Here is a 12,413-nt window from a genome sequence, read left to right as displayed (position 1 = left end):
ATTCCTCTGCTTTCCAGAGCATACCTCCACCTCTCCAAATTTTCCTCCACCTGTTCCCTGCTCTCGCTACAGAGCACAATGTCATCTGCAAACATCATAGTCCATGGGGACTCCTGTCTTACCTCATCTGTCATCCTGTCCATCACCAGAGCAAACAAAAAGGGGCTTAGAGCCGATCCTTGATGCAGACCCACCTCCACCTTAAACTCTTCTGTCACACCTACAGCACATTTTACCACTGTCTTACAGCTCTCATACATGTCCTGCACCACTCTAACATACTTCTCTGCCACTCCAGACTTCCTCATACAATACCACAGCTCCTCTCTTGGCACCCTGTCATATGCTTTCTCTAAATCTAAAAAGACACAATGCAACTCCCTGTTACCTTCTCTGTACTTCTCCGCCAGCATCCTCAAAGCAAATACTGCATCTGATGTACTCTTTCTAGGCATAAAACCATATTGCTGCTCACAAATGCTCACCTCTGCCCTTAACCTAGCTTCCACTACTCTTTCCCACAGCTTTATTGTCTGGATCATTAGCTTTATACCTCTATAATTGCCACAGCTTTGCACATCTCCCTTGTTCTTAAACATTGGCACCAATACACTTCTCCTCCATTCCTCTGGAATCCTCTCACTCTCCAAGATCTTGTTAAACAAACTTGTCAAAAACTCTACTGACACCTCTCCTAAGCACTTCCATACCTCCACAGGTATGTCATCAGGACCAACAGCCTTTCCACTCTTCATCCTCTTCAACGCCCTTCTCACCTCACTTCTACCAATATTTGCTACTTCCTGTTCCACAACAGTCACCTCTTCTACTCCTTGTTCTCTTTCGTTTTCCTCATTCATCAACTCCTTAAAGTACTCCTTCCATCTTCCCATCACCCTCCTGGCATCTGTCAGTACATTTCCATCTCTATCTTTAATCATTCTAACCTGCTGCACATCCTTCCCATCTCTAGCTCTCTGCCTTGCCAACCTGTACAAATCCCCCTCTCCCTCCTTACTGTCTAGCCTAGCATACAAGTCCTCATATGCTCTTTGTTTGGCCTTTGCCACCTCTACCTTCACCTTACTCTGCATCTCCCTGTACTCCTGTCTACTCTCTTCAGTCCTCTCAGTGTCCCACTTCTTCTTAGCTAGCCTCTTTCCCTGTATACACTCCTGGACTTCCTCATTCCACCACCAAGTCTCCTTGTCCACTTTCCCCTTACCTGATGATACACCAAGTACCCTCCTACCTGTCTCCCTGATCACATTGGCTGTAGTTGTCCAGTCAACTGAAAGCACCTCCTGACCACCCATAGCCTGTCTCAACTCCTCCCTAAAGACTTCACAACATTCTTCCTTTCTCAGCTTCCACCACTTTGTCCTCTGCTCTGGCTTTGTCCACTTCGCCTTCCTCACCACCAGGGTTATTTTGCACACCACCATTCTGTGTTGTCTGGCTACACTCTCCCCTACCAACACTTTGCAGTCACTGATCTCTTTCAGGTTACAACGTCGACACAAGATGTAGTCGACCTGAGTGCTTCTGCCTCCACTCTTATATGTCACCCTATGTTCCTGCCTCTTCTGGAAGAAAGTATTTACCACTGCCATTTCCATCCTCTTTGCAAAGTCCACCACCATCTGTCCTTCTACATTCCTGTCCTGAAGACCAAACCTGCCCATCACATTTTCATCACCTCTGTTCCCTTCCCCAACATGTCCATTGAAGTCTGCACCAATCACCACTCTTTCACCTCTGGGGATGCTCTGCATCCCTTCATCTAACTCACTCCAGAATTTCTCCTTCTCTTCTAACTCACATCCTACCTGTGGGGCATAACCACTAACAACATTGAACATTATCCCTTCAATTTCCAGCTTCAGACTCATCACCCTATCTGATTCTCTCTTCACCTCTAGAACATTCCTTATAAACTCCTCTTTTAGTATAACTCCTACTCCATTTCTTTTCCTATCCACACCATGGTAAAACAATTTGAACCCTGATCCTAAGCTTCTAGCCTTGCTACCTTTCCACCTGGTCTCCTGTACACAAAGTATATCCACCTTTCTTCTCTGCATCATATCAACTAACTCTCTTCCCTTCCCTGTTATGGTCCCAACATTCAAAGTCCCTACTATCACTCCTAAACTCTTGCCTTTCCTCTTCTCTCTCTGCTTACGAACACGCCTTCGTCCTCTTCTTCTTCGACCAACAGTAGCCCAATTTCCACCAGCACCCTGTAGGTCAACAGCACCAGTGGCGGTCGTTGTTAACCCGGGCCACGACCGATCCGGTATGGGAATTATATTCTTGATTCGCATCATTGATTTGGCAAATGTTTTACGTCGGATGCCCTTCCTGACACAACCCTCTGCATTTATCCAGACTTGGGACTGGCACAAGAAGACACTGGATTGCGCCCCCCCCGTGGTTGCATTTTAGCCATCACTGTTAATAAACAGGTTTTAAGCTGCTACCCGAAGCAAAGCTAAAGCCTGTGAGAAGAAGAGAAAATGGAAACCTAATGGAGATCCGTGCTATATCAAACCATGGTGCTCATCTCTACTGTAACCTCTCAGAGCTGAGGACCACTAACCTTCCGTGCCTCACAGACAGGACATCCATAATCAACTACTAGCATTATTGTTATTATACTTACGGTCAAATTGCAATTAGTGTTCAGCGATATATACTCTGTGTGGCCATGAGTTTGTAGGCCCCTGAACATCATATCCTAAATGGAAAGACTATGCTCTAGATTTTTTTTGTGAGTGTGTCTGTTTGGATTTGTGCTCATTCAGCCACAAAAGTTTTAGTGAGATCAGGCATTGATGTTGGGTGAGAAGGTCTGAGATCCAGTTGGTGTTCCATTTCATCCCAAATCTCTTCAGCATGGTTGAGCTCAGGGCTTAAGTTCTTCCTCTCCAGTCACCATTTCTTCATGGTTCAATCTTACACTGGTACAGCGCAAAGAGTCATTCTATACAACAGTGTGCTTCCAGAACCACATTTAGGTGTGATGATTAGGTGTTCACATACTTTAAGCAGTATGGTGTATAGTTAAAACTGTTCAAACACACTGCCTTTCAGGAAAAAAATGGGAGATTTCAGAAGTAATAAATTATTGACCTGCATTGAACAAAGAAAATATTAAAATGAATGGAATTTTGCTAAAAAGCTGTCTGAGGCATTATTAATATAACCTGGAAGAATAGTGCTGAACTGTCAACATCACTGAAGAAATGTTGTAAGGAGATAATTAGGGCCATGATAGGAGATCTCTGAAACACATGGTGAAACTGCACCAGGAAAATAAACAGTACGTATAAACTTGAGCTATGTGTGAAAGTAAGAGCATTTCCACACACACTGTGATGAGAGTAGGTATGATCTGGGGTTGCTTCAGTTGGTCAGGTCTACGCTCAGGAATGTTATGTGGCAATAAAATGAACATTTTACAGACATTTGAGAAGCAACATTTCTTTAGTATGTTGTATGATGTATTTTAAGCATCGTAAAAAGTGTGGCGTGTTTGCTGGTCAAAAGTTTAAAAGTTTGTGATCACTTTCTAACTCCATGGTCCTGATTTTGACCTCTTTCTACATTGTAAAGCAATGCTGAAGGCATGCACTAATCTCCTTTGAACAGTCGATGTTGAGACGAGTCTGCTACTCACGATCTGTGAAGCCTTTATAACGGCTCTAATCCGTGATGCTGGTTGTTGATTGGAACTCTAAATAATCTTCTCCTCTGCAGCAGAGGTAAGTTTTAGTCTTGCCTTACTGGGATGGTCTTCATGAGAGCCAGTTTCATCATGGCGCTTGATGGGTTTTGAGTTTATCATGGCGCTTGATGGGCACTAAAAATACTGTTCTTGCAAGAACTATTTCAGGAAGGCTGACCGCCGTGTCTTAAAATAACAACCGACTGTTGTCGCTACATAATTACCTAATCACGCATGTTATTCCATAGTTTCAAAAGTATTGTTGTAGAATGTAGAACATAAATCATTAAACAAAAAGATATTTGCAAGTGATCCCAAATTTGAGTGATAGTAATTTAAATAGTCATGTTTTTGACACGAAGTATTAAGAAGTTTAGAACGGTTAATACATGCATAAAAATGCAGAGCTCCCATAACTGTTTAACCATTATAATTTATTAATTTAAAAATGAAACAAACTAAAATAATGTTTCAGAACAGATATTTATTGTAAAACCTTTTCAAAACTGAAAAGAAAAAACAAATCATGGCTTTTATTTTTCCAAAAATAGACAGACAAATTAATTACAATACCACAGTGTTGTGCCAGAGTTGTTTGTTAAAAACATTCCGACAGCTCGTTTTCAATAATGACAAAACTCACCCAAAGGAGAAAAGACCACACTTGAACAGGATGAGAAAAGGATTTAAAAAAAAAAAAAGAAAAAGGTTTGGCTGTCCCATAAACTCTTCAATCTTCAAGTCTTTTTAATACTGAATTCTGCTTCGGTGCAATAGCACTGCTTAAAATATGTACAAAAAATATCAATGTCAATAAAAAAGGGCAGGTTCTGTTGCCAAATAATGCTATTGCTTCAGAAATACAACATGAAGAAGTTGTAACATGTAAACAAATACTACATTTTGTCTTAAATTCTCTCTTTTTTTGGGGGAAAAGAAAAAAAAAACAAAAAAAAAACATATTGCCAGTGTCAGGAGTGTACGTTTAATACTGCTGGCTTTCTTTAAAGCCCAGTACATAAGGGAAGGCAGTGAAAATGTACCCCAAATTTACTTTAAGACCTACCAGCCACACACACACGCACACACTTTAAAAGCAAAGGAATGATCCTTTGCATACATATTCAATACCTTGTTTGGATGAAAAGCTACTTGTTCATAAACACTCCCCAAAGACAAAACACTACAGCATCAAAAATATCTCAGACTTTTACATATGATCCACAGTATCAAGTTTAATGTACAAATGGGGAAAAGTGGATTTATTTTAAACACACACTTTCAAACACAGCTTCAATGAAGACATGCCACAAAATCGAAAAAAAAAAAAAAAAGTTTCTTTAAGGTGCAACAGTTTTACTTTGCCACCAGAGGGCAGGAGTGGTCTCTTGAGTCCTCAAAGAAAGAACCAGCGAGTACTTTTAGGACACCAGTGGAAAGTATGGCTCAAAATTCGGCAGGTCTGAGAGCGGGTCATCACCATGGTCACGCGTTGGGGCCGAGCTGCAGGCTGATGTTTGCCGGGCTCAGGTGCTCTACGTAGGTTTCCTCTTGCAGGCTGCATGCCGAGTGCCTGTTCTCCTTGGGGCTGTGATTTGAGGCGGGGCTTGACGCTCGGTTGGTCACGCCCAAGGCATTGCTGACCTGCTCGAAGGAGCGAGAGAAGGCGGCGCTGGCTGTACGCGAGAGGCTTAGCGCACCTCCTTTAGGCACTGATTGGCTGGAGGTGAGCGTCAGGCGCTTGAGCGAGAGCAGCTCCAAGTTCTCGCTCATGGCCCGGCCGCACGACTGCTTGTTTGAGACCTCCCCCTCTTTCTCTCTCTCCTTGTCTTTGCTGGATTTGCTGCCCGTTAGGCGCCGCAGGCCCTTGCCGGCTGTTTTTCCGATGTTCGGCGTGACGTTGGTGCTGCTCACTACGATGATCGGGGGGCTGCCATCCTTCATGGCAGCTTGTGTGCAGATGCCCTCGTCCACCTCGGAGATCTCCATCAGCTCTTCCGGGGAACCCAGGTCCACTGCGTCTGTACAAGGAGGAAGAGAAGAGAGACTTGTACACCTCAGCTTTATGTTTAGAATTTTTCAATTCAGTACGACATTACTGTAGCATTGGGTCAAGTCGAATAGTCTTGTACAGGATTGAACTTGCCATTCATCTTTAGGATAATGATTACATACCAACTCTACAGTACTACACCGTATTCCCCCGTGAATAACTATAAAACAGAAACGATAATCACCTGGTATCTCAAAGTACCACAGAACATGTCCCTTCAAAACCATTAAACCAGCATTAGGCAGCATTGGTGCAATCAGTTTATTTGGAGAAAAGTAAAAAGCCCCGGAAATGCTCACAGTTTACTCCGAATAGTTTGCAGTACGTTTTTTTATCTTAAAAGTTAAAGTCCAAATGAGCCTCTTCGGAAACAGGGAGAAAGATTTGAATTTACCCGTATATAGCACAGTACACACAAGGTCTGTCTGGAAAAAGTCCATCAATTATTAATATCATGACGAAGGTGTGCATGACATCAAGGGAAATGGACTGAAACGGTGTGAACAATGACATCACCGTACTAGTCATTGGAGCATTAGATGCAGTTGAGTGAGCATGTGTACAGTGAGGTCGTTGCATTCAAAATGACTGAGTGAGTAGAGCAACCTATCTAAATGAAATTTTGTGTTAAGCAGAACATTCCTCTGTAAAAACTATTTGGATTCAGAAGGCTTTCAGGGACGATGCAACGGGTGCAGCACAAATAAAAGGCTGACACAAAACACTACAAAAGATGGTCGAGAATCTGTTGAAAAGTGATCCACAAGGTCTGCAACAAGCAAAACATCTAAGAATGGGCTGCAACCGACTGCCAGCTTAAGAACTAAAAGGGTAATTTAAGGTTTATTACACAACTCAGTTATTACATGGTTGCATACTTTCCAGACATACCTCGTACACAGGGTTTTCTGAAATACCTCGTGTTTATTTTATACTGAAAAAATGTCTCAGTTTACATGCCCAAAGTAAATTTAGTAGTTTATTAAATATGATAACATTTATTTATAGACAGAACTAGTCACTCAAGAGAAATCCCCCCATTTATTTGCTCATTTGCTTGCTTGTAAGTTCAGTGGTACTTTAAAGACAACAGTTTTAGGTGATTAGTTTCCTTTGGTAAATCATTAAACATCACAAATTTATTCATTCATGGTCATGTAATTGCAAGTCACAAGGGAAGTAAAGCAAAGGTTAGAAGAGAGAGAGAATAGATATAAAAATAAGGATAGTATTAGACAGGACAAGTTAGGATAAGAAATTTTGGACAGGACAGGACATACTTGTAAGATAGGACAAGAATGAAAAGGGGCTGGGTCAGTTCGGAGTGGGACAAGACAGGAAAAGACTGAAAAGTGGAGGAGAAATCCAAAAGAATAGGACAGGACCAGACATAGGATAGTGCGGGACAGGAAAGAAAAAACACAACCCATCAGATAGATAATTGCAGACAGGAGGATTAGGCGCGTTAGACACGTTATGAAATCTGAAGAAGGCTTCTGCACACCCAACCCAAGTTTTTGCTTTAAAGAGACTGCAGGCTTATTTAGAGCTGCCCCGGTTATTGCAGTCGATCTACACAGCAACTGTTTCCCATAGCAACCCTGCAGTCAAGCTTTGCAGCTAAATTACTTTTCACAGGGCTTTTTTTTTAACTGGCTGAAAGGATTGAGGTGTAATTTTCTAACTTGTGAAGTTGTTAGTCGGCTCAGGGAACTGGCGGCCAGTGTGAGATGTGATGGAGAGAGAATGCAGAGGACCGGCGATGGAGGTGAAAGATGGGAAATGGTAAAGCGGATCACGGATGCAGGATACTTTGAAAGTGTTAGAAAAAGTTTTAGTCAAAATCCTAAGGCAGATAAGCTTGCCCTGAACCACACAAGGAAATCACTATGATATTTATAAAGCACCAACAATGTAATTATGCAAATAGGTAAATTTAATTAAAGGTGGATTTTGTAAAATTTAACTGGATCTCTAAACCAAATCTTAACTTTAAAAAATTTAATATTTATTGATATCAATAATCTTGAGTATTCTAATAATTTCCATAAACTCAGTCTGATTTGTTTCTACATTTGTAGCTTTTATTTAATTTTTCGAAACCAGAAATAAGCTCTGGCAGAACTGCTCACTTTTGCCTCTAGAAATTGGTTTACCATAAAGGTGAGGTAAAAGTTTTTTTTTTTTTTTTTACCTCACAGGCAGCAGAGGGCTTTAGAAATGACAATCTGCTGCTTAAAAGCTGTACAATTTGACTAGGTGCTTTTTATAAACAAGACTTTATTTCCTTGTGGCATCTCCAGGCCAAGGTAAAGTGGGACAAGTTTACACCATGCCAACTTAAAACACAGCTCCGCCCACACAGTACCTCTGGGCCTAAAGGGAGAGGAAAGGGATATCAGGTCATAGTGTGTGTGGAGGGCCGAGGGGCTCTAGAACTGGAGCCTCCCTGTGGAGGGCGTTCCGTCCTCCACGTGCCTCCGCAGAGACTTCTGTCGCCTGACCTCTTGACCTCTAGGGTCCAGCCCCAGCTCATTGGCGCCACCAAGCGTCTCAACTTCAGTCCTGCCACGTAATGCTTCGCCGTTAGCCACCCGCTCGCCGCTCACCCCTGTAACACTAATGGTGGGGATGGGCCCGAGTGGAGTTGAGTCTGGAGAGTCTATACTGTTCTCTTGAGACTCTGAATGGGATGACAGTGACACACACAAACACAGATATAGACACATGTGGACATATGATGGCTGAAATGAACACTAAAAACAACTTATTCACTTAAAATCATAAGAAAAAATGTGAAAATGGCAAAGAAATGATACTTGAGTGTTAAAAAAGGAAAAAAAAAAAGAAAACAAAACTATAAAACCCAGTAAATAGTAATTAATGAAAATTTAAAAATGAAATGAATGAAAAAAACTATTTGGCGTGAGAACACTTTGAGGACCCTCAGGGTTTCAGGTACAATTTGTGCATGTCTATGAGGAAATTAGCTACTAAGTTTTACTAAACATCCTGCAGAACCACCCACACTTCTCCTGCTTCTTATACATGTTATGGTTCTTCTATTTCTGGCCTATTTCAAAAAATCTTTTTGTAACTTTTCATTTTGTGGCGACATACGGATGTTTTAAAATCAGAAATGTTTTTGTAACGACTCAATAATAAAGTCATAAAAAAAAAAAAAGTTTGTATTAAGAAACACTAAGTGCTTACAACGTATTTCCAAGCGCACTTATTTTAGGCAGTTAAAGATTTTTTGTTTTAATCACGTTTCAACAGATCAAATTTCTAGTTCCTCGACTTGTTCATCTTCAGAAGCCGGTTCGTTCCAGATTGCAGTGCATTCTGCACCTATCGCAAGCGTGAGTGGGAATAAAACACTGGGGAATACAATACTAGTCTGTTCTATCCTATGCAGAGAGTATATACGGTGACTAAATAAATAAATAAATAAAGAGTCCAGAATAAAAAATATATTGGTGGCTAGGAAAATTTAAATAAATCTTCCTCTTTATAATTTACTTCGGCTTGCTTCAGTATGTAACACTCCTGTTACTGTTTACTCACTATCATCCAAATACAATCGGATATTAAATATTTAAGCATTTTTGTCTTTTTTTTTATTTTTATTTTTTAACGTGCGCACACACACAAACATCTTGCGTTCAAGCCTTTAAATTTAAGATAAAACTTGAACTAAAAAAAAGAAAGTGCTGCATGCGATGCAATGCTTAATTGGAGCTTTCTGTGGCACGGGCTGCTAAGATGGCTTACAGAAACAAGGCTGTAATTACTTCAGTGCTTTGTTGCAGGAGACATTTGGAGGACAGACTCCAATAGCACTCAGCAGCTGCCAGAACCAGATCTCATCTCTATACAGCCCAGCTGCAGACAGCTTACAGCCAGAAAGCCTGCCTAACTCGTCATGGAAGCGGATAATGACGGCAGGAGATAAAGATGAGACATGAGACCATCAGTGAGATATCTGTGCTGAGATGAGGGATGGGATATGGCTGGATTTTTCTCCCTGTGTGTGTGTGTAAATTATTAGGGTAGCACAACGACTGGTTACGCTGTAGGGTACATGAGCGGCTCCTGGTCCTCACCGTGCCGTTTCCAGCGGTGGCCGCGGATAGACAGACTGGTGACAGCGTTTCTGGAGATTCGTGAGTAAGTAGGGGTGATCTCTACCTGGATGGACCGAGTACCTTCCTTATTGGATTTCAGAGCAGCACCACTGAGTGACGACTTGATGGCGTTTCCCACCTTTTAAAAGCAAATAATACATAAAAATAAAAATATCAATTAAAAGAAATCTCATGTGACAAGATATCAATTATTTTGTCCGTAGTTATCTGCTGGACATGTACGTTTATCAGTCTAAGGACAGTGAAAAAAAAAAAAAAAGAGCCTTTTCCTGCCTGGAGGGAGGACTGGGTGCACACTCTCAAGCAGTGATGTGCCCAGACTCTGAAACTGATCATAAAAACACTAGCCAATCATAGGCATCTGTGAACTTATACAAGGCGAAGGGGCAGATAGCCCTTTGCTCTCGAGTGCTGGTAATATCGCTCAGGTGATATCTAATATCTGTATGATTCGTCCCCGCCTGCACAAAACCCTTCACTATATGTACTGTGCTCTTGATTATACATAGTTTTGAAAAATACAATTTTGTTTAAAAATATATAAATGCATTCAAAAAGATAAGTAATTAGGAGGCATTGGTGTAGATCTCTATAATCGTGTCATAAAAGACACAAAATAAACCCACCAGCAAGACTTCTGGGTAAAGCTCCAACTGAGCTCGATACAGAACGTCATCCAAAGCTTTGGAGCCCAAATCAGGCTCTCCGTTATACCTAGAGTGACAAGGAGGAGAGAAAAAAATATTCAATAAAATCGTTATATAACTAAATATGAGCTTGGATGTTAAAAGATATTATCTCCTGTGCTGAAACCACATAAAGCCTTTGTTCCTAAATTCTGTGCTTTAAAAAAAACAAACATGAAAGGACGAAACAGACTGGGGATCCACTGGGGATTTTTTAAAGATAATTTTCAGTATATGATTATTATTTCTTTATATTATTTACCAGCTGTAAGGTAAATAACAGGTTTATGTTAATGCATTTGTTCTAATACGTTACTGTTTCTATAGTAACCACCTTTACAGTGATTTACATTTGAGACGTCGCACACAATGTGAGTCTAAAATGTATAATCATCGAAACAGTAAAGTTTTCTGTAAGGATACGTCTATTTAACATTTACACGAGGAATCTGCAGTAAAGTTGCTGTAAAAGTAAACTTATTCAACAATATATATTTTTTTAAAGTTTACATTTCTATTATTACATTTTTGTTAAATTACTTCTCAAAGTCAAAGGAAAAAAGAAGTTAAAGAAATGACTTACAATCTATCCTTACACCTTAAGTAATAATAGTAACTAAATTGCTTTGGGGATAATCCAAAACAATTGCAATCAAATGTTTATTTAAAAACATCATATCTTTTTTCATTTATATTAAAAACATTTTTTTTATAAACTACTGCTATGGTATAAGAGGAATAAAACATGGAAACAGGCTGTTATAGAAATGAAGCAACAGTTACTGTAGCTTTTATTTGTGTCAGGCCACATCACACCCTATAGTTAGAGTTGATTATGTTCCTGTAACAGCACACTCCCTTGTGTTTCATTTATGATTTTAAAGCAATAAGCCACCTTTAACTATGTAAGGATTATTGTGAGCTGATTTATAGTTTCAGACCTAGAAATATGTGTAACAAACATATGTAATATACAGATTTGTAACTTTGACCAGCCTGAACCGACACACACTAAGGCATACTCTGGATTCAGATAGGGTGTCTGCTACAGTTAAAAAAAGGGGGGGGAGAGAAGTGTCACTCACAGAGCAAAGTGAATGCCAGTGATCAACTGGACCAGGAACTCTGAGGTCACGATCATCCTGCTGTTGATGCCTTTATACCTCCGAACCTGCTGCCGAGGATAGCCACAGATACACACTCTGCAGAGACAATGAGACATGTGTGATTACACAGAGTACGATTCTAATACTGCGGTAACGTCCAGAGGGAATACTAAACAAATAGGTGTGAATTTTCAGTTATTGCTTGAATGTCTGCTATATGATTATGACGTAAGCAGTAATAACGTTTTTTCACATCGGCTCAGTGAAGCAGATTTTGTCTGCTTAACTTCAGTTGCTCTCTCTTACCCACATTAACAAAAAGTTCATACGGAAGTTAAACTGAATAAATGAAAGCTTAAGATTTTATGCTGGAAAAAACAGGTTTACAATAAAAACAACTTTTGTACAAGGTTTTCAAATCAAACCAGGACTTGATTGTGCGGGATAACAGAACACAGTTATGAGAGTAAAAACTCCCTTTATTTCTCTAAATAATCCCAGAGTGCTTAGATACCATCAAGGTAGAAAGTTGTCTTAATACGCCGGGGCCATGATCTCACTGCCTAATTCAAGTCTAAAACTCTGGCCTCCCAGGAACTTCTCAATGGCCTAAACATGTAGAAATGGTTTGCTGCAAGGTCAGGACTGTACGGGGGATGTGGCAATAACTCCCAGCTAAGTTCCTGTAAT

The 12,413-nt window shown here is 40.5% G+C and overlaps 1 protein-coding gene across 5 annotated transcripts in view; it reads right to left on the bottom strand.

Moving 5' to 3' along the window:
- Positions 1 to 4,194: 4,194 nt before the first annotated feature.
- Positions 4,195 to 12,413, bottom strand: part of hycc1 (hyccin PI4KA lipid kinase complex subunit 1) — a 42,916-nt gene continuing 34,697 nt past the window's right edge. For 4 of the 5 annotated variants that reach the window (XM_053492046.1, XM_053492045.1, XM_053492048.1 and 1 more), the window contains 4 exons: positions 11,703 to 11,819; positions 10,558 to 10,645; positions 9,890 to 10,049; positions 4,195 to 5,751 (listed from right to left, as the gene is read on the bottom strand). In XM_053492046.1, coding sequence (XP_053348021.1) covers positions 5,216 to 5,751; positions 9,890 to 10,049; positions 10,558 to 10,645; positions 11,703 to 11,819 — 901 coding nt within the window. In that variant the 3' untranslated portion in view covers positions 4,195 to 5,215. Of the gene's footprint in view, positions 5,752 to 8,151; positions 8,467 to 9,889; positions 10,050 to 10,557; positions 10,646 to 11,702; positions 11,820 to 12,413 lie in introns of all 5 variants that reach the window. The other variant, XR_008357776.1, reaches the window with a different exon arrangement.

Source organism: Clarias gariepinus, chromosome 3 (genome assembly GCF_024256425.1).
Source record: "Clarias gariepinus isolate MV-2021 ecotype Netherlands chromosome 3, CGAR_prim_01v2, whole genome shotgun sequence".
NCBI classification, from domain to species: domain Eukaryota; kingdom Metazoa; phylum Chordata; class Actinopteri; order Siluriformes; family Clariidae; genus Clarias; species Clarias gariepinus.
This window is presented reverse-complemented; position numbering and strand designations above follow the sequence as displayed.